Source organism: Lynx rufus, unplaced genomic scaffold, assembly GCF_022079265.1.
Source record: "Lynx rufus isolate CCGP_SWC_20201006 ecotype Redwood Valley unplaced genomic scaffold, mLynRuf1.p SCAF_8, whole genome shotgun sequence".
NCBI lineage: Eukaryota > Metazoa > Chordata > Mammalia > Carnivora > Felidae > Lynx > Lynx rufus.
Window position 1 is genome coordinate 63,955,566 of NW_025814896.1, and position 22,279 is coordinate 63,977,844.

General features: G+C 34.9%; 1 protein-coding gene across 1 annotated transcript in view; it reads right to left on the minus strand.

Moving 5' to 3' along the window:
* LRPPRC (leucine rich pentatricopeptide repeat containing) overlaps positions 1-22,279 on the minus strand; it is a 110,667-nt gene that overhangs the window by 49,485 nt on the left and 38,903 nt on the right. Inside the window, exons 15-23 of the mRNA XM_047068807.1 lie at positions 11,949-11,976; positions 9,891-9,948; positions 8,666-8,772; positions 8,368-8,445; positions 7,984-8,028; positions 7,519-7,632; positions 6,362-6,492; positions 5,572-5,657; positions 3,945-4,152 (exon numbers count right to left, since the gene is read on the minus strand). Of these exons, the coding sequence (XP_046924763.1) occupies positions 3,945-4,152; positions 5,572-5,657; positions 6,362-6,492; positions 7,519-7,632; positions 7,984-8,028; positions 8,368-8,445; positions 8,666-8,772; positions 9,891-9,948; positions 11,949-11,976 (855 nt within the window). The remainder of the gene's footprint in view (positions 1-3,944; positions 4,153-5,571; positions 5,658-6,361; positions 6,493-7,518; positions 7,633-7,983; positions 8,029-8,367; positions 8,446-8,665; positions 8,773-9,890; positions 9,949-11,948; positions 11,977-22,279) is intronic.

The window sequence follows — 22,279 nt, forward strand, 5'->3', positions numbered from 1 at the left end:
CTCATTTCCCTGCTCTTTTGTTCAGAATAAAATGCCACATTTACATTATCAGGCTCAACAGGATTTTCTGACAGAGGGAGAAAAAACCCTACTGAACACTGTCCGTACTAAGCACATGAAGCCTGTCATTTACCAATCATCCTTCAAAAAGCAATAGCCATGAATGTAACTTAATTACGACCCAATGATCCTTGACGAAAAATCATCTTATCACTGTCCTGTCCCCCTAGGGCAAATGAACCACTTTTGTCCTTTGGCACTGATGATGCTAAATTCTTAATTGCAATAATGGAGTAAAAGAGCCAAACCTCCTTAATTTCCTTTCAGCACATAAAGAGTTTTACTCTAGAAGGCAAGCATTCCCATAAATAATAAAAGTATCTAGTACAAATGAAGATGCTAAAATTGAAGGGGAGCAAATATGACAGAATAACCAGCATTTTAAAAAATATATTTCCCATTTACATAACATTCTAAAGTGCTACAATGAGTTTTAAAACTTTTATTATTATAGGTTCATCTTACAGAAATTGTGACCTTTATGAAGAACTCAAGATTAACTAAGCAAGAGTTCTGGGATGATTAAATATACAAAGTCCATGGTTCACTTAAATGAAATGCATGTGGACATATACAGATTATAGCACAAATCAGCACAGAAAAGTCCTTAATGGAAAGCAGAAATTAAAGCTTCTCTGATCATTTGCACTAAATAATCCAGTTAAACAGCTTCAGATATTTTTTTCACATGCAATGAAACCAAAATGGATAAGCTGTAAGACAAGTGAATCTGAAACTACATCATACAAATTTTTATGCTTTTAAACCTAATGGCCCAGATTTTATTAATTTCATTTCCTTTACCATGGCATAAAGACAAATCAAAAGCTCTTTTAACCTATTTTAAAGCATTTCTTTCTTCCTTAATATGGAGGGCCCAGATCATCTTCCAGAATCAGGCATGATTTCAATGAAAAGAAAAAAAATTTTAAGTAGTTACCTAAAATAAAGTAGCATTCATTTGGCCTACAGGTAGACACGTGGCTTATAAAATAATCCTAATGTAAATGAAACACCTGAAAGTTTTGTTCAACTTGGCCTATTTTTCCATTCAATACAAGTATTATAATTTTGATAATACAAAAACAGATTAGTTAACCAACTTCTTTACAATTTTCCAAAAGTGTTATTACTTTGTATTTCTCTTTGCAAATAAATGAAAACAAAGTGTATTGTTTTCAACACCCATAAACTTTTTATACACTTTCCAAGTAACAAACTGACACAGGATTACTTTCTCCTGTGTTTTATCTAATGCTGGAAAAGTCAGCATTATCTTTCAAAATTAAGATATTACGGAATCCGAAACATCATCTTTCTAAAAAACCCAATCTCACAGATTTGTTCCAGAATTACAGTACCTAAGTGATAGTCTCTTTAGAGTCTTTGCAGTGGCATTCCAAAATGATGCTTGTCTTTGAATGAAAAGATGAAGATTTTATATGATGTTCTGAAACATGTTTCATAATTTTATCTCAAGTCTGAATAAATAAGGCTCATTCTCTAGATGAGCTCACACCTGCTGAGGTCAATTACATGATATTATTGAAGATTAAATATATTTAATCAAATCAAATACATGTGGACTTTTTAGCAGGCTAGTGTAGTTAATCCTTGTACTGCTCTCGTCATGATTCTGAATTAATTAGTTATGTTCCACCAGTTACGGAAAACACAACAGAAAAAAAGTTTCAAAGACAATTTTTTCCTCCAACTTTTCCCAGACTAGAAGTGCAACTACTGTTTTCTGCAATTCTATAAAAAGGAAATCTCCTTTGTCTTCTCTTTATTACTCTCATGACTTATCTAGAACAGTCAACAAAACCTTTTTATTAAGATAAACTGAAAGATTCTGTCATGGAGACTGCCTCTGCAAAGATACTAAAAAAAAAAAAAAAAAAAGACTAGGCAAATCAAAATAGTGGGTAATAATTTCTCTATGTATCTGAAAGTAGTAAGAAATCAAAAAGCAAAGATACTAATTTAGATTTCTCTAGCCCAATTAAGAGAGACAGCCCAATTTTCCTGAGATCTACAAATCTCTGAGTGTCCTCTATAATCAGAAGCACAGAGCATGCTCTAGGTTAACATGTAGATTCCATGTTATTTCATTTTCCTGTGGATAAGCTCTCCTTGGTTCATGAGCCCCATCTGCAGACCTCTTTCAGAAAACTTTCATGTCTTCTCTGTATTCAAAGTATTTCTATTTGTAAGATACGATTCTACCATGGCCTCGTTTTCATTGTTAATTATTTTATTTTTGCCCAGTAGTGGAGGAGGGCCTAATTCTTCTGGGCACTGGGCCCATTTCTTTCAAATCCCTAAGCAGAGCTTCACATGCAATTTGCAGAGATGGGTCTCTCAAACAATCAAAAAAATTCTAGTAGGAAGCATATTAATTATAGGATTTCGATATAAAGTTGGCTGTGAACATGAGAACTCAGTAACACAGTAATTGTTTGAATCGTTATTTCTTTAAAAGGATGTAATGCTGAGATTGTAGAGGTTAAGATGTGGCCAATCATCTAACTTGATAAGCTTTTTTTTGATTGGATGACAAATTGTTTCATCAAACATATATATGTATGTATGTATCTGTGTGTGTATAAATATATATATATATATCTACATTTCCTAACATGGAGCCAAGATGATTTTTATTCCCCATTTTGAATTCAATACTAGGGACACCTGGCTGGCTTCAGCGGGAAAGCATGTGCTTCCTGATCCTGGCGTCGTGAGTTCGAGCCCCATGCTGAGTGCAGAGATTACTTAAATAAATAAAACTTAAAAAAAAAATTCAATAATAAACCATTCATTATATTCAATTAATTGTACCCTCTAATTAATAAAGGAAAACTACCAGAAATTTGGGAAGAATATGAGAACGATTAAGATGTATCTTTTATTTTTCCTGGCATTGATAGGGCAGTATCTATACTAAAATCAGAAAAATCCCTACACTTATCTTGATGAGCACTGACTAACATAAGGAACTGCTGAATCACTGTATTGTACACCTGAAACTAATATAACTCTATGTTAACTACAGTGGAATTAAAATAAAATCAGAAAATTAGAAAATCCCAATCACAAAACAGGTAAATTAAAAACTGCATTAAACCATGAAAAAGATGATAAAGAGGAAAGATGTAAGAAATTTTTTTTAAAAAGGCAAAAAAAAGGGAAAACAAATGCAAAAGGAAAAGAAGATATAATAAAGGGTGCATAGTGGTCTTACTAAAATGTTTTACTCACTGCAAGAGAGCAGGGTTGATTTTTATGATTTGTGTTGCAAATAATACCTTAAATTGGGCATATTAGCTTTAATATCAGTTGCTATCGAATGTAAAAATTTTCAAACTAAGTAAACCTCACCCTATCTACAAAATTCATCTTCCTCCTCCAACGCACAGAGACATCCTCTACAGCATTTATCAAAGCTAGAAAACCTGTATTGGCACGTACTATTAAAATCAATTACAACATGGAGAAAAGGAGCACTAAAGAGATGCTGCTACATTACTACTCGAATAACAATCAGGATGCAGAATCAAAAGCCCCAGAGAATCCTTCCTTCTTATATTAATAATTAACACCTCTAAGGCTCATAACTGGGAAAAATTAGATTCAATTTCATGTGATATCATCACATGCCCCACAAAAAAATTCAGCGCACACCAATCCATTGAGAAGTAAGCCATAGGGCCACAGAGCTGCTGGTCATTTTCAACATCATCTAGCCCACAAAAGTCTTCTTATTTGTGGTAAATAACCTCCAAGGCTTCCATAGCACCACAGAGTATTTACAAAGTGTAATTCCCAAATGATTAGCCTCATTATTTGAATGCCAAGATTTAAAATTCATAATTCACTTAACTTACTTTTCCAGATACAGAGTGACCAGTGGGGAACTTAAGGCAGTGGATGGTTTCGCTAACCCCAGAGTCATGATGGCTTTGTGCAACTGTTTTACTGTTTCAGTTTCACCTCTTAAAGCTGCGCCATTCAGGATGTGGAAAAAGGACAAGACTGTTGCATCTTTGATAAGAACATCCTTCTCTTTCATCTCCTTTAGAATGTTAATAGCATCTACAATGAAGTAACACAAAAGACCCTTAGGTAATTTCATGTAGGGAAAACAAACTGCTATTAAAACAGCATTTCAAGCCCAGCAGGAATGTAAATTCTAGTGTATAATGCCGATTTCAAGTTAATTACTACTTGCATTTCTAAACGAGACTACAATTATAAATCCACAATAGCATGGTTTTATCATTTCCCTGCAACTTTGACTACAAATTATAGATAGGGACTGTGTGCCCACTCTGCACCACATAACCCTGTACGGTCTGCCCTATAGCTGTAAGATCCTCCTAAATGGAGGCTTTTATCGTTCAAAGCTAACATCTGCTAAATCACATCATTGTTTCTTCAGCAGATGGCTTGTCAGGAGGCCAGATAATAAAGATGTGTTTACACTGTATATACAGCCAGACTAATGGTCTGATACCGATAGGGCCTGTTTGCTATGTCGATACTAATTAGCCAAGCAGAGCCAATGAAAGCTTTCCAAAAGACTGCATGTTAATACATTAGATTCATTAAGCTTCATTAGGAAGGCAGAAACAAACATTTTAGGATATGGAATAAGTGCGTTTTTATAATGTTGTTCTTAATTATTGCCCAGACAAAATGTTTTGACCGTTTTACAAAAAGTGATTTTTAAAAAGCAGGCTAATGCTTATAAAGAGTTTTCTGTATTAGAAGGACGTCCCAAGAAAAAATTCAACGTTCAGATCAAGTATTTCCTCCTTACATTTTTCACTGTAAAAATTTTCTTTAAATATCTTCTCTAGAAATAAAAAGGAGAGGAAGGCTAAAAAGGAAGTTTCAAAATCAAGCCCAATGAGAAATTTAAGAAACAAGCAAACAGTAAGAATATATGATCAAGTGTAAGTAATTAGGCTTAGTATTATCTCAACAGTGAGAAAATTACAGCATGCATCTCAGTTGTAAAATCAGCAAGGTTTTCCCTGCAAACTTCTAAATGAAAACTTATTAAGGTATATACATTTTTTGTTAATGTTATTAAAAGTTAAGACAAAGACTACAACAGAAATCATATTCTTAAATAAAGGGTATGTTTATAGGTTTTACGTTCAGCCTTCAGATGTTCTTAAGCAAAAACAAAGCCATTAGTGCAGGCATATAAGCAAATTGTGCCATAAGTCATGATCTTCAAACTCAATCCAAACAGCAATGCTAATAAAAACTAGCTGTAGAAATGCAAAAAGCACTGAGCTGTGCAAATGTAAATGACAAGCTTGCCAATCCATTAAAACTAATGGCCTACACTGTCCACGCAGCTCTGGATGGATTCACATGCAAATTTGTATGCAAAGTGTTCAAGCACTTTGCAGGACATGATATACCATTAATATCAATTCACATGTTATTCCAGTGGCAAGATACTTGCATCACCTATTTCCTTTATGTGCCGAGGCTTACCTTGGAGCTTGCCATGTTTTCCCAATACTTTTACAAGGCCTACATACTTGCTGGTGTCAAGGACAGCAGATGGATCTAAACGGTCACTAAAAATTAAAGGCACATTTATGTTATGTTAAAAGTTGATTGTGAAAAGAACTGCAATATCCATGTTATCACTTTTCAAAACTCATCAGTTCTGAATTGTTATTAGCGTAGGCCTCTACATTTCTGTGAAGGTTTATTTTTGAAGCCATATTCAAATTCACATGTAATTATACTCAAAGTGACAAAAGGGTAAAAACCTAACACTACATGTTTATTGCATCACACCATCTGCAAATGTTACAAACGAAGGAACTCTTTGCTTCGTGGCACTTTACGTGATTCTAACTTTGTGATAAACATTGAAATACTCAAAGACATTATTTTTAATTAAAAAATCTATCAGGATGGGAAACCAAAGATACCTGAGAAATGGACAGAATGTTGTTCACACTACAGAAGAGAAAGGGGAATGTTAAGCCTTATAATCACCCCTGTTGTGATATGCAGTTGTAGAATAATCAATGGGGAAAAATCCTTGGCTTTCAGGCACAGGATGTCTTATCATACTTAAACAAAGACTCTTTGCTGAAAACAAGCTGCAATTAATCAAAGGGAGTCATTTTTATGAAATTTCAAAAAACACTGACAAAAAAGATTTTTTAAAAATTACATTCTATAAGAGGAATATTCAATTTACACGATCCATGAAGGACTGACTATCCGCATAAATGCTGATGATTTGTTCCAGTGCCAGGGTACTCACAATTCTTGTTTCAGGTTCAATGCATCTTCTGCATTATCATGTCGACAGCACAAATTTATTAAAGCTGCATAGCCACCAACAACCATGTCAGATTCATATTTTGCTTTCAATTCAAGAGCTTTTTGCATGTTCTAAAATAAAGGACAGAAGTAAAAAAGAAAGAAGGAAGATGGTATAAAATGATATAAAAGTAAAAATGTAAAATCTCTAAGTTTAACACTTGGAGTGTAGAAAAAGTTAATAGCACTTTAAAAACAAATGGATCCGGTGTTAATAATTTCACCTTTCTCCTTGGGGTGTTTTTATTCACCTTTCAAAAGCAGCCAAGATACATATGTAGGGTTTAAAAGATTTGTCACATGTAACGCAACATGAGCTGCTATGCCAAATCTGATGTTTTAGCTTTGTAGGTACTGTATTGTAAAAAAAGATGTCCAAATTAAATGTGTACCAAGTCAGCTCCTACTCGCAGTCCAATGTCCACACAGAGAAATATGTATCATCGCAAAGCTCCTCACAGTCTACTTTAATATCCAAGTGAAGAAATATTTTACAATTCAACAGTACCGTGTTATAATCTTAAACTCAGTTATGCTTTTTTCCCCTAGAAACACAGGCATACAACCAAATCATACTGAACTAGAAACTGAAAAAGTCTAGTGATATACCACAAATTGCAGACACACACTAAAACGAACACAAAGTACAGCTGGACGCCTGCTGAAAAAATGCAAGAGACCCTTTATCTCAGAAAGAGCTTTTTTCCAGCAGGAAAATGGAATTTCAATCCCTGCATTAACAACCTAGTAATATTTGACTTGCAAATGACTACTGCATGTATCAGTTGCTTGACAATCTAGATATAAGAGACCGGAGCCATGGCTTGAAAGGACATTTGGCATGTATGATAAACCTATCACGGCTGTTACTATCATTCACTTTGCAGATTATCGTAAACAAACTACAGCAACCCGAAAACATGCCATTCAAGGTGTAGCTGAAATTAGTTAACCTTTCATTTAATTGCACTCTTCACACATGATGTATAATAATCAATTGTGAAAATCATAAATATTATATTTGGCTTTCTTACTTTTATCTATAAGAATTTTTTTTTTTTTTACCTTAATGGCATATTTGAAATACTTAAATATTACCTCTTCTGAACAAAGCACTAGTATGAGTTGTTTTAGGACATCTCCTATAGGTTGATTTTCAGCTTTTAGTTTTTCAAGTGTAGACTCCAAAACAGATGATGTAAGCTGCGTAGTCTACAGGAATGGAAAGAAAAGAGAAATTTACTACTAAAAGAAAATGTACCCCTTGTCATTCTTCCCTTTAAACTGACCTTTCCTAGATGTCAAAAGTGCTATCAAGGATATTAATCTGGGGAGCCGGATATGGATACACTCCAAGGGTTTTTGAAGTTCCTGAGATACATATGCGAATTTCTTGGATATGCTGATTTTTCTAAGATAGGGAATAGCTGTTACTAACTTCTTAGATATGTACTGATGACAAAAATGTTAGGAATCACTGGTTTTATAAGGACACAATCTAGAATTCTCATTAAATGTGGTGGTTATATAGCATCTAGAATCTACTCAAAAAAACCTACTTACTTTTCGAGAGTCTATCTTCTCTCTGTCAACCAACATATTAACATCCTAAAATTGAGATTTAAATTAGAATTAAAAAACATATGGAAAAGTATATCAGCAAATGTCAAAAGCAGATTTTAGGAGTTTCAGCTCATTTTACTATGTTTTCATCTTTTCAAAATCTTCCAGAAATTCTATTCATACTTCATTAACCATTGTAATTAATGTTTTAAACACATTCTTTGAGATATATAAGCAATATTTACCAACCATCAATGAAAAAAACCTTATTTTCATGGTTGCCACGTAAACTTTTTTTGCCCAAAAGCATCACACTTAAGTAAAATTTTAACATGCTTTTATATATAAATCAAGCATTTTTAAAAAGTTTACTATTTCACACACCTTAATCAATTCAGGAACGTGGTAGCTATCCAGTAGATTACGAATGCCTCTGTAGATATTTTCAGGAATTTTTACATTCTGTGCAAAGGGAAAGGAGGAAGGAAAAAAAAAAACATCCTGAGTTTTAGACAACCAAACTGAAATTTGTCTAACAGAAATTATCTCAGACATAATTTAAGTCTCCAACTCGTGTATGTCATTGAGAAGTGGTCTGGTTGTACTTAAAAGCAGCAATTTCAAATCTAATAGATACATGTCAGACAGGACAGGCATTATATAGCAAAAAATGAAATGGTACCATCTCCTTCAGCTGATGGAAGTATTGTCTCAAACGCTCCTCCTTGGCCTGTACCTCTGAGTCACTCATGCTGTCAATCAAGTTATAAAGAAAATAGCCAACAGCTTCTGTGGAAAAAAACAAGAGAAAGCATTCCACTAAAATTACTGAGACTGTCATGTTATCAAGATTAATTTATAAGAAATCATTTTGGTGTGAGATGTCACCCTGATGAGAGGCTCTGAAATGGCAACAATGATCACTGAGGCATAGAGATTATGTGGTTTGGGAGCACATATCTAACTGGTGAGTGAAAGGAATATTAATTATTTTCAGACCGAGTGACAGCTTTTCAGTACTGAATCTTACTTCAATCTATTTTTTTCCACCACTCTGTGACAGAAGTGGTCCTGCCCAAGGCCTTACCCCTTTCCTGTCCAAACCACGAGTAGGAAGAATAAATAAATGCCTTGTACACATTTCTGTACTATTTTTTTTTTGTGGACAATATTTGGGGAACACGTAAAATTAGAAATGGCTGCTAAATGTTGAGTACAGAAAGTTAAATAATTTTAATAAGCAGATACAGTAATCCTGTGGAGAGCTGCCTATTAGCCAATGAAAAACCAAGATTAACAAAGATGTTTTGTAACAACAGTAATTTTCCTATGCGTTCAAGCATAAAATGTAGAGGGCCATATGTTAATACCTAGAATAGAAAATCTGAACTTTCAAGAAGGGTACCTTCTTAAAGAAAACCATATAGGTTTTCTTTATAAACCTTCATAAAGAAAACCATCTAAGCTTCATTAGGTGGAAAACAAAAACCATTAAATGTCAAAATAAGGCATTTTGGATAATAAATTATATTTACGTAGGAATAAATCTAAAGATCTCTTTTACTATCTTACAAATTTAAAATTAACTATACCTCCAGAACATTAAAATAACAAACACTAAGAATACTGGTTTGTAAGCCTATTTTGGTAGGTGCTGTAAGAGGCATTTCTTCAATATCTAAGAAGGAAAAAGCCTCCAACCCTGTCTTTAAAAAAATTATAATGATAAAACCAAACACCTCATAGATCTCAAAATGTTGTAGTTATCAATATAAAGATTTATAACCAAATGTTTTCAAATTTCACTTTCAAAAAGAAAATGTTTACTGCCGTAATCCTTCTAGCCCATCATTACACAGAAGAATGGATTTGTGGATAAGTTACAATCATCGAAATTGAAACGCTACCCGTTGGTCCTGGAGGCTCCTGGCAATAACGTCCATCCTTGTACAACAGTTCTGTTATCTGGTAAGACAGAAAATGCGTGCATTGCAGCAAGAGAAGCAAACAAGAACAAATACAATCTGAAATTGAATTCTTGAAATAATAAAACCTCTCCCCAGTAAGGTATTATTCTATAACACAGTTATTCAACACTACCCCACTTGCCAAGGAGATTGTTTCGTTTTTAAATAATAGGTCTTTAAAAACAAAAACAAAACAAATCCATGTCGAAGAAAAACTACAGTGTTTCATGAAATGTCACTAAACCGATTTGTTTATATATTGTTTTAAATAAATTGTTAGAAACAGGACAGAGCTTATAGGAATTACCAACCAGTATTATTTCTCATCATGTTGTTTTGGTCTTGTTGAAACCTGGCCAGTTTCCACCTTTAAATGAAGTATTACAGAAGTAATAAAGTAAAAATATCCTGGACTCGTAAATAGCTTAATTTTTTTTTAGTTTTTTTTTTTTTTTTCAAACGACATTTTCCCAGTCATTTCAATGGCATTAAAACCAAAGGGGTCAAGAGCTCTAATGTGCTTGTTCTCAAGGATTCTTAGCAGAGGAATGCACAAATACTCAAAGACATACACACCACTAATTCTTCAACATTAATTCTGCAAGCCGATTTTAACAAAAGAAATCCAAATACGTATTTCATGATGAAAATGATTACAAAACCTATAGTACTGACTTGTAACTTTTGGACACAGTGTTTGACTATGTATCCTTGGGCTGAAGATAGTAAGAAGGGAGTTAAGAATTCTAAATTACTTTATGGGTATTCTACGACTGAATTTATTTGCTCTTAAAATACTGCCTGGCACATATTACAAGTGTTGACAACTCAAAATGCAGTTACTTCTACTACTATTTATTTGCTAATATAGAAAATTAGGCAAAATTGGCCACATCCCACTTTACTCCACCATGTAAATCATGCTGCAGTTAATGGCAATTCAAAGGATAGTTAAGGTAGACAGTACTTAAAAACAAAGTAAAATGAAACAGTTCTTACCTACAAACTATTTTTCACTAACACAGACATGTACAGAAGATAGACAATATAATCCTACTAGAAGTTGTAATTTATAGCCATCTAATAGATGTAAGATAGCCACATTTAATACTAAATTTTGAACAAAAACACATTTCATGAATAAACCAATAAAAAAATCTTTCTAGTCAAAAAATCATTTCTAAATACAGATATCCCAAGCATAAGTTATAACTGACTGTATAGTTTGGCAGTATAATACTTAAAACAGAATTAAAGGAAATTTAGATTAAAAAAACCTTTTTTTTAATGTTTATTTATTTTTGAGAGAGAGAGAGAGAGACAGAGCGTGAGTGGGGGAGGAGCAGAGAGAGAGACACACACACAGAATCCGAGGCAGGCTCTAGGCTCTGAGCTGTCAGCACAGAGACCAATGTGGGGCTCGAACTCACAAATTGTGAGATCATAACCTGAGCCGAAGTCAGACCCTCTACCAACTGAGCCACCCAAGCACCCCTATGGAAATTTAGATTTTAAAAAATATATAAATTGGAAATTCCTGTTAACGATGTATGTTCTGATTTTATTTAGCTACAAATGTTTCCTGCAATTCAGCATAAGGGTAACGGTACTTCTTGCATAAAAGCAATTAACTTTTTAAAAAACTAGCAATTTAAAATTGATCTATACATCATTCATATACAGAGACACATAAATGTCCATATGTATATATAACTTAAAAACTAATTATTAAATTTTATGCCAAACGTCACTGCAATAATGTTAACAGCTGTCCTTTGGAAAAGATGAAAACCTTACGAAGAATTTAGGACGAAGTCAAGGATCACTGCAATAATCAATTTCAGGCTCTAGGAAGACAGTTTGAAAACTACCGATTTCAAGACTCTAAAATTCATTAATTTATAATAATATATCATAAATGTACGAAGCTACTATAACTTTTGCTCTTAAAAGCATTTTAGAAATCACCTTACGAATTGCATTATGAGGAGTACTTACCTTGCTCCAAAGATTTATATCCATAGACCTGCAGAGGGCAGCAAAGGATTAAAAATAAATCCAGAGGCTTAAAAAACATTGTAAGTTACAACACACTGGCAACTATTATATGCAGTGCAGATAAAAGCCATAAAAAAAAGTAAGTAAATACATTTTTCCAAAGTTAAGTTGAATTTTTGGGATAATCTGGAAAGGCTGACTCTTTGAACTCAATCAAAATAATGATTAATTTAAACAAGAATCATTAAGAATCATCCCTAAATCTTTGCGTCCAAGTTTGAAAGAGCAGGATATATATGCATACTCTCGAAGCATCTGCCCACAGACTGTTTATTACTTGTCTTAGTAAAGATAGAAACCATATAATGGAGAAATTGAACAACATCTTCACTAGGTGATCAAAATTAGACTAATGGACAATGCTGATGGACAATGTGTGATTTTTAGATTTAACTCCCTGAGGGCAGAATATCACTCCAGTGCTATTCCTCCAGGCAGGAATGTAAAACCTAAAGTTAATCATGGGGAACCATAGTAAGGAATATTCTATAAAATAACTGGCTTGTATTCCCCAAAAATGTTAATGTCGTAAAAGACAAAAGCCGAAGAAACATTCTGGATTAGAGAAAATTAAAGAAAAAGGACAACATCCATCCATGAAGGAGCTTCTGGAAGAGAGGGGGGGAAATACATACATACATACATAAATCTATCTATCTATCTAGAATAAAAAGAGCCATATTAGATAAAAGTATTCCATCAATGTTAAATTTTCTGAATTTGTAAACTGTGCTGTGGTTGTGTAACAATATCCTTGTTGTGTAGCGGGGCCCCTGGTTGGTTCAGTCAGTAGAGCATGTACCCTTCTAAATTCAAGCTCCTTGTAGGGTATACAGATTACTTAAAAATAAAACCTTAACAAAAAAAAAAAAAAAAAAAAAAAAAGAATATCCTTATTCTGTAGAATAACCCCCCCAAAATCATAAATTTTATTATGTATATGTGTGTACATTGACTGATACATGTACACATGCATACACACAATAAGCATGGGTGTATATTGATTGATAGAGTGAATGAATAATAATAATGTAGAAAAATAATGTCGAAAATGCTAAAAGTTAGTAAACGGGGCATATAAGAGTTCTTTGTACCATCCTTCCAATTTTCTATACATCTGAAATTACTCCAAAGAAAGCAAAAAGAATGTCTCACCCAAATTTCTCCTATTTAAATGAAAAGCCATTTATGAAACAGAATAACCAGTGAACCAGTGTAACCAGTCTTACACTATTTTTAAGCTTCATAAATTTAATGTCTACAAGTTCTGTACATTTAATTTAAATATATCATCTACTTTAAAAAGACTATGTATTTTAATGGTAATTTTATTTTTTTAACGTTTGTTTATTTTGGGAAGAGAAAGCATGAGTGGGATAGCAGCAGAAACCCAGGCTGCACACTGTCGGCACAGAGACTGACATGGGGCGCAAACCCACTAACCGTGAGATCATGACCCAAGCCAAACTCAGGAATCGGGACACTCAACCGCCCGAGCCACCAAGGCACCCCTTAATGGTAATTTTATAATGCAAATATAATTTACTAAAACTTACAGACTATATTTACTACATATATTTACATTGTAAAATACCCACAAAATCTACAAGCCTTTTTAAATCTATACCTTTTTAAACTTGATGTTGGGCAGCTTTGAGTGGACTGAATTTTGGTATATGGAGTTAACAAGGCACTTATTTTTTATTCTAAAAACATATTCAGAATGGGGGCGCCAGGGTGGCTCAGTCGGTAGAGCATGCAACTCTTTATCTCAGGGTTGTAAGTCTGAGCCTCATGCTGGGTGCAGATAGATATTATTTAAAAATAAAATCTTAATCCCTCTCAAAATAACACCAGGATTCTTCACAGAACTAGAACAAATAATCCTAAAATTTGTATGGAACCAGAAGAGACCCTGATAGCCAAAGCAATCTTGAAAAAGAAAACCAAAGCAGGAAGGCATCACAATCCTGGACTTCAAGCTATGCTACAAAGCTGTAATCATCAAGATAGTATGGTACTGGCACAAGAACAGACACTCAGGTCAATGGAACAGAAAAGAGAACCCAGAAATGGACCCACAAATGTATGGCCAACTAATCTTTGACAAAGCAGGAAAGAATATCCAATGGAATAAAGACAGTCTCTTCAGCAAATGGTGCTGGGAAAACTGGACAGCAACATGCAGAAGAATGAACCTGGACCACTTTCTTACACCATACACAAAAATACACTCAAAATGAATGAAAGACCTAAACATACGACAGGAAGCCATCAAAATCCTCAAGGAGAAAGCAGGCAAAAACCTTTTCGATCTTGGCCACAGACACTTCTTACTCAACAGGTCTCTATAGGCAATGGAAACAAAAGCAAAAACAAACTACTGGGACCTCATCAAAATAAAAAGCTTCTGCACAGCAAAGGAAACAATCAGCAAAACTAATGGGAGAAGATATTTGCAAACGACACATCACATAAAGGGTTAGTATCCAAAATCTATAAAGAACTTCTCAAACTCTACACCCAAAAAACAAATAATCCAGTGAAGAAATGGGCAAAAGACATGAATAGACACTTCTCCAAAGAAGACATCCAGATGGCCAACCGACACATGAAAACATGCTCAACATCACTCATTATCAGGGAATTACAAATCAAAACCACAATGAGATACCACCTTACACCTGTCAGAATGGCTAACATTAACAACTCAGGCAACAACAGATGTTGGTGAGGATGCAGAGAAAGAGGATCTCTTTTGCACTATTGGTGGGAATGCAAGCTGGTGCAGCCACTTTGGAAAACAGTGTGGAGGTTCCTCAAAAAGTTAAAAATAGAACTACCCTACGACCCAGCAATTGCACTACTAGGCATCTATCCAAGGGATACAGGTGTGCTGTTTCAAAGGGACACATGCACCCCCATGTTTATAGCAGCACTATTAACAATAGCCAAAGTACGGAAAGAGCCCAAATGTCCATCGATGGATGAATGGATAAAGAAGATGTGGTATATATATACAATGGAGTATTACTCGGCAATCAAAAAGAATGAAATCTCACCATTTGCAACTACGTGGATGGAACTGGAGGGTATTATGCTAAGTGAAATTAGTCAGAGAAAGACAAATATCATATGACTTCACTCATATGAGGACTTTGAGACAAAACAGATGAACATAAGGGAAGCAAAAATAATATAAAAACAGGGAGGAGGACAAAACATAAGAGACTCTTAAATATGGAGAACAAACAGAGGGTTACTGGAGGGGTTGTGGGAAGAGTGATGGGCTAAATGGGTAAGGGCATTAAGGAATCTACTCCTCAAATCATTGTTACACTATATGCTAACTAATTTGGATGTAAATTTAAAAAAATAAAATTGAAAAAAAATAAGTAAAATAAAATAAAGTAACATAAAATAAAATAAAACAAAACAAAATAAAATAAAATAAAATCTTAAGAGGTGCCTGGGTGGTTCAGTTGGTTCAATATCCAACTCTTGATTTCAGCTCAGGTTGTGATGTCTCAGTTTGTGAGTTCAAGTCCCCCATCAAGCTCTGGCTGACAGTGCAGAGGCTGCTTGGGATTCTCTGTCCCCCTCTCTCTCTGTCCCGCCCCCATCTCACGCGCGTGCATGCACTCTCTGTCTCTCTCAAAATAAATAAATAAACATTTAAAATATAAAAATAAAATAATATCTTAAAAAAATTATTTTTTCAGAATGCACTATCAACACACACCAAAAACTTACATGAATTTCAGGGGCATTATGCTGAGTAAAAACAGGCCTGTCTCAAAACATGATTTACTTTGTGTGTCCATTCATATTATCTTTGCAAAATAACAAAATTATATAAATTGAAAACAAATTAGTGGTTGCCACAGGTTAGGGATGGGGTGGGGGCAGGGGTAGGACTACAGGGGGAGTCCTGGGGGGGGGGTATGCAGGATAACTGTGGTGATGGAGTAGTTCTTTATCATCACTGCAGGGATGGTTACGCAAAGCTACACACACAATATAAAATGTCAGAACTATACACACACATTATACCAATGTGTTTTGATAATGTACTATAATTATGTAAGATATAACCAGTGGGGGGAAATGGGTAGAGAGCACATAGGCCTTCTGTGTCCTATCTTTGCAACTTCCTATGATTCCATAATTATTTCAAAATAAAAACTACAAACATGTCCATGCATGATGAAATCATCCCTCCCACTGATGCACATTAAGGAATTTTGGAAAAAGAAGATGGACTCTTAGCTATAGGTGTAGAAAAAAATGTGTATGAAGCCCTGTGTTTAGTATAGTGTTTGTTTTCATTTGGGAAAAATTCTTTGAGAAATCAGTTAACAGAAGAAATGATAAACTGACCTAAAAATCATAGCTTAGGGCTGTAGCAGAAAACAATGTCTCAACTACAGTGCAGCCTCCTTGGACTACTTGACGTTTCCATATGCAAAAAGAAAAGAAAAAAAAAAACTTTTATTTTGCCAAATAGTTAACTGAAAGAAGGGTGAGAACTCAAGATATGAAAATATAATGCCGCACAGTGAATGTAAGATATAGTAAAGTCTATATTGATAAAAATAAGGCATCTTTTCTGACCAGGCCAGAAACAGCTTTGATTTAATTCCAAGGAATCTTAACCTATGGGTACCTACCACATCTAAGGAATTGGTAGGGGTGCAGGGTGGTGGGGTAGTGAGAAGCAGGGAAGTTTGCAGGCAAGTTAGAAGCCAATGCCCCAAAGCACACAACAGTAAGTGGCAAGACTTAAGAGCGGTTTGTCACCTTTTTGGTATCATGGACCCCTTTTTGGGAAGCTGATGAATCCCTCTTCTCAGGTACTGCTAATTTTGTCAGGTGTGATAATATTATAGTGGTCATGTTGTTGTATTTAAAGTAAGTTCTGAGGTGTATACTGAAGTATTTATAGGTAGAATGACAAGAGGTCTGTAATTTAAACAGTCCAAGTTGGGGGGGGGGGGCAGGGGAGGAAACAAATGAAACAAGATGGTCTAAATCTTAACTGTTTGCTAATGGGTACTTGGGAGTCTACTTTTGTGAATGTTTGAAAACTCCATAGTAGAAGACAAACATTAAATAATTTGGGTGTAAATTTTAAAAAATAAAAAATAAAATAAATAAAAAATAAAAAATTCTTATTAATAAATAAATAAATAAATAAATAAATAAATAAATAAAAAGACAAACACTATCTCTGGTCTAAATGTTGCATCTCTATTCCAATGCTCAACATTAATAAGCTGGGCTTCCTTTTTTAAGAAAAGCTACTTAATCATATCTCTCACCAAACATCAACGTACATAAAATAAAAAATATTAAGATACTAAACTGCCCTCCAACCTGGCAATAAGTACCTAGGAAAGGCATAGAAATAAACTTTCAAAACTGTACATTTATCTAAAACAACTGACAATGACTAAAAGCACTACCTTGAATGTGAACCTTCATGATGGATGGCACAGGTTCAAAGAAAAAGTGCAGAATCTTTTAAAACTAAGTTTTTGTCAAGAAAAGGCAACACTTCTTCACTGAATGTTCACTGCTATCTGGTCTCTGGCCTCAAACCTCCACTGAACGTACTCTTGCTAAAATAACCACTAATCTCAATTCAAATTTCAACTAACGCTTTTTAATCTCCCTTGACTAAGTTTTGAGATTTGTGTTGTTGATCATTCTCCACCAGTCTCCTACTGATGCTTCTCCTTTCAAAGGACTCCTTCCAAAAATTTCCTTCCTATCTGCTCCTTAAGCAATCCTCTGTACTGGGTTCCAGGTACCTCATATCTTTTTACTTATTTTTAAGACAATCCTGTAGGTTTTAAAATTCCTTATGTTTTATAAGGAATATAAAAATATTCCTTATGTTTTATAAGGAATATAAAAATATTCCTTATGTTTTATAAGGAATATAAAAATATTCCTTATGTTTTATAAGGAATATAAAAATATTCCTTATAATTTATAAGGAATATAAATATATTCTTTATATTTAAGACAATCCTGTAGGTTTTAAAATTCCTTGTTTCACAGAAGATGAAACAGAGTTAGAAAGGCTAGGTACAGTAGAAAGAGAAAGACTGAGAAAGGCTGGCTCAGCTGGTACAACATGTGACTCTTGATCTCAGGGTCATGAGTTCAAGCCCCATATTGGGCACACAGATTATTTAAAACAAAACAAAACAAAACAAAACAAATCCATCTGGGGCGCCTAGGAGGCTCAGTGTGTTAAGCATCTGACTCTTGATTTTGGCTCAAGTCATGATCTCAGGGTTGTGAGATGGAGTCTTGCATCGGGCTTCACACTAAATGCAGAGCCTACTTGAGATTCTCTCCCTCCCTTTCTCTCTGCCCCTCTCTGTGCTCTCCATCTCTAAAAAAAAATTTTTTTTTAACAGCTAAATAAAGTTTCACAGGTCCCTCAAAAGGCAACTCAAAGGACCCCACAAACTGTGGATCACCTTCCCTTACCTGCACCCATTTCTCTCTTCTTTGAATATCCACTGTCAGCCTTACCTTCATTACATAAATCTTTCAATGGCTCAAAGCCATGACTCAAAGTCCAAACCTCACAACTTAGAAGAGATCATTGGAATGCACTTCCTTTGCCTTAAACAAATTCTTACTCATCCTTTAATACTCAGCTCAGCACCTTTTCTGCACATCTTAGCCCAGACTCATCCCTCCCTTGACCTTGGTAGAAGACATAGTACCTTCTCCTCTACACGTTGGTAATGATCAAGACCAGTTTGCAGGTGCTTTCTTACTTTCTGGTCTCCCAACTATGAACAACTTGGTGACGGTAAGTTTCCTGTTCATCCTTGGATTCAAGGATGAACCTATTATCTTGTGGTCCCAGCATTTGGCACACACAAATAAGTTAAAATTTCTGAGCACTTAAACCATAGTTCATGAAATACTTCCTCTGCTCCTATAAAGATGTCATGAATGGGAGCATCTTTTCTGACTGAAAAGAGGGCCTTACAATCCGGCATTTAACTTGGTGAATTCAATAGGGTAATGCCAGAAACTTCATTTTTTTCCCCCAACACATGGAAAGGAGCACCACTTCAATGGAATAAACAAACTCCTACTTGCCAAGTTTAGACTATTGCCATTGGGTCAGGAAATCCCTCCTTCTATCACAGAACTCTGTTTCTGTGGCAAAAAAAGACTTAAATACTGGCATGCCAATTTGGAAACATTTATCTTTTTGACATGGTATATTCCCAGCCAAGTTGTGAACTAGCTTCAGTGACATTTTGTCACTGAAGTGACATTTTAGAAGTGACTCAATATTTCTGGTGGTAGTATTCAGTAATATATAATATGTATACTGCCCTCTTTCTTATTTGAACTTTGTTCAGCTAGCACTATTATTAGGAGGAAAGAAAAGTCTTACTCATACTTAATGTCAGCCTGCCTTGAATCTGACATAGGAATTTACTAACTTTATCAGTCAGATCTAAAATGCCCTTTAAAATAGTCTTAAAAACAGCCTTATTTTTTTAAAAAAGTTTAGAGTTAAGAATTCCCTAATAATCTTAAATAATCTCATCTTCACTAAGCAGTATTGAATTTAAATAGTTTTCTACAGGTGACTTTGCCTACAAATGTTAACAGACAATTTATAAACTGGAAAATTTTAGGAAGGCATATACTTCTTTTTCTTTTAAAGAGAGAATGCGAGGGGGAGAGAGAGAGAGAGAGAGAGAGAGAGAGAGAGAGAGAGAGAGAGAGAGAGAATATCTCAAGTGGGCTCCATGCTCAGCACAGAGCCCGATACGGGGCTCAACCCCATGACCCTGGTATCATGACCCGAGCCAAAATCAAGAGTCAGATGCTTAACCAAATGAGCCACCCAGGCACCCCAGAAAGGCATATACTTGATTGGTAATCAATGACCAGGTCTTGAGATGATCAATTTACAGAAATACTAGCTCACCAAACACTACTCTCAGAAGACATGGAGAAAACAGTATTGGTATTTCAAAACTATTGTGGGATAGCATAAAAAATTAATCTGGGCCAACAGGTTACAGAACACATGCTAGGAACTATTTCCTCACAGACCCTGGATGTACTACTAGAAGGCAGTTTATTTGGTTTTTTTATTTTACTTTTTTTAAAAGGCAGTTTATATTAAGGGTAGAGAACTATCCCAAAATTGCATTCCAGTACTGAAATGCATATTCAAGTTTCCCTTATGATTAGCTAAAGTGACTACAGTATCTCATTTAATGCTCTAGAACTTCTTACATTTCGAATGACTATGAATAATCCTTCATAGTCTTTACTTTTGGTAAGGAGTAACTAAGTGAATCTCTTCTGTGTTCATCCTCCCGGCAGTTGCTGAGGGTTAATCTGGACTCTATTGGGAATGCTGATGAGTACCCAGTTGTCTTCTCATTCAGCCAATTCTAAACTAGAGTACAAGACCCTGGAGAAGCATGGGATAGGTGACTGTTTTAATAGTTGTATTAAATGTCCTGCAAAGGGATTTTAAAATATACATACTATTTGATTCAGCATCAAATAAAAGAACACAAAGCTACATTAATCCTAAGATACTGGACTGTAACAACATTGATTACATTCCGAATTTTTAATAGTTTTTGTGGTGGGAGAGAGCGAAAGAAATCACCTAGTTACAAATGCTTAAAAATATGCTATGAACAATGCCAAATTACCACAGGCTGAAACTTTTCTGTATCTACAATAAGACAAACTCACCAATGTAACAGTTTTGAACCTGAAGACTTAAAAATACTTTCCTGGAAGGGACTAGTTACAACTTGTTGCAGTGTAGACTATCAGAGAGAAGAGACCCTGGCCGAGAGCTCTGGAGATCTGCAGAGCCGGCCTCAGTCTTTAGCGGAGTACTTACAAACACATCTGAGTGAGGCAACAATCTGCAGCCTAGGGAACTATCCAAGACCTTTTGAGAGACTGAAAAAGACAATTCCCAAAACTCACACAGGGGTTGTAATAGCTCACATTCCCAATGATCTCAAAAATACATGGTCTAGGGGTGCCTGGCTGGCGGAGTTGGTGGAGCATGTGACTCTTGATCTCGGGGTTGTGGGTTCAAGCCCTATGCTGTGTGTAGAAATTATTTAAAAATACTAACAACAACAACAACAACAACAACAACAAAAACATAGGCTAGCAGGCAAAATACTCACAAGAATACTGCCTCAATAATGGAGCTGGATTAATTTACTGGGAATAATCCTAGACTGAAGGCTGATCTAGTCCTGCGTAAAGCATAAAAGCAACAAGCACTAAGAAAACTGTTCCAATAACTTAACTCAAAACATCAGAACAAAAGCTCAAAAATATTTAAAGGAATAAAAAAAAAATCCACATTTAACAGAATAAAATCTACAACTGGCCTCCAATCAGAAATTACAAAGAAACAGAAATGTATGATGTATACTGAGAAAAAATTTAACCAATGGAAACAGACTAGAAATGATACAAACAATAGAATTAATAGACACATCAAAACACCTATCGACAATATTCCATTTAGTCATGAAAGAAGAAAAAAAAAGCATAAGCATGTCAAGGAGATATGGAAGATATGTTTAAAAAATCCAAATTGGATTCCTAGAAATTAGAAATATATCCGAGATTAAAATACATTCTAAATGTATCTCTGCCTCAGCCAAGCCTCCGCACTGCACAAATTAAGTCTACTTTCTTCAAGATAAAGGACAAGTTCCCATATGTTATTCACCACATTTCAGTCTGATCCCAACCAGCACCTCCAATCTCCACAACAAATACTTGCTGAATTAAAGGGAATGCCTAAACACAGAGGCAGACAAAAAGGCCTCCGTAATTAATTCAACCATGTGCCAGGTATTAATCTAGAACTGGAGATAGCGCAATAAACCAAACAAACAAAAGGTGATGTTCTAATAATCCAAACAGCTGCCACAAAATCTGTCACAAAATAATAACAAAAAGATACATACCCATGCCCTTACTTAGAACTGTTTATTTTTCCAAATTACAACAACTTAGTTTACCTAATTTCCCAGCCCACAATAAATCAAAAATAGCAAATTACTGAATGATGCATAGGTTACTTAAATACACTGAAAGATGTCAAGAGCAAAGCAAAAGCTCTTACAGCAAAAATGATGACACAAAATTAAAAAGCAGAAACAGAGAGGTGCCTGCGTGGCTCAGTCAGTTAAGCATCCAACTTTTGATAATGGCTCAGATCA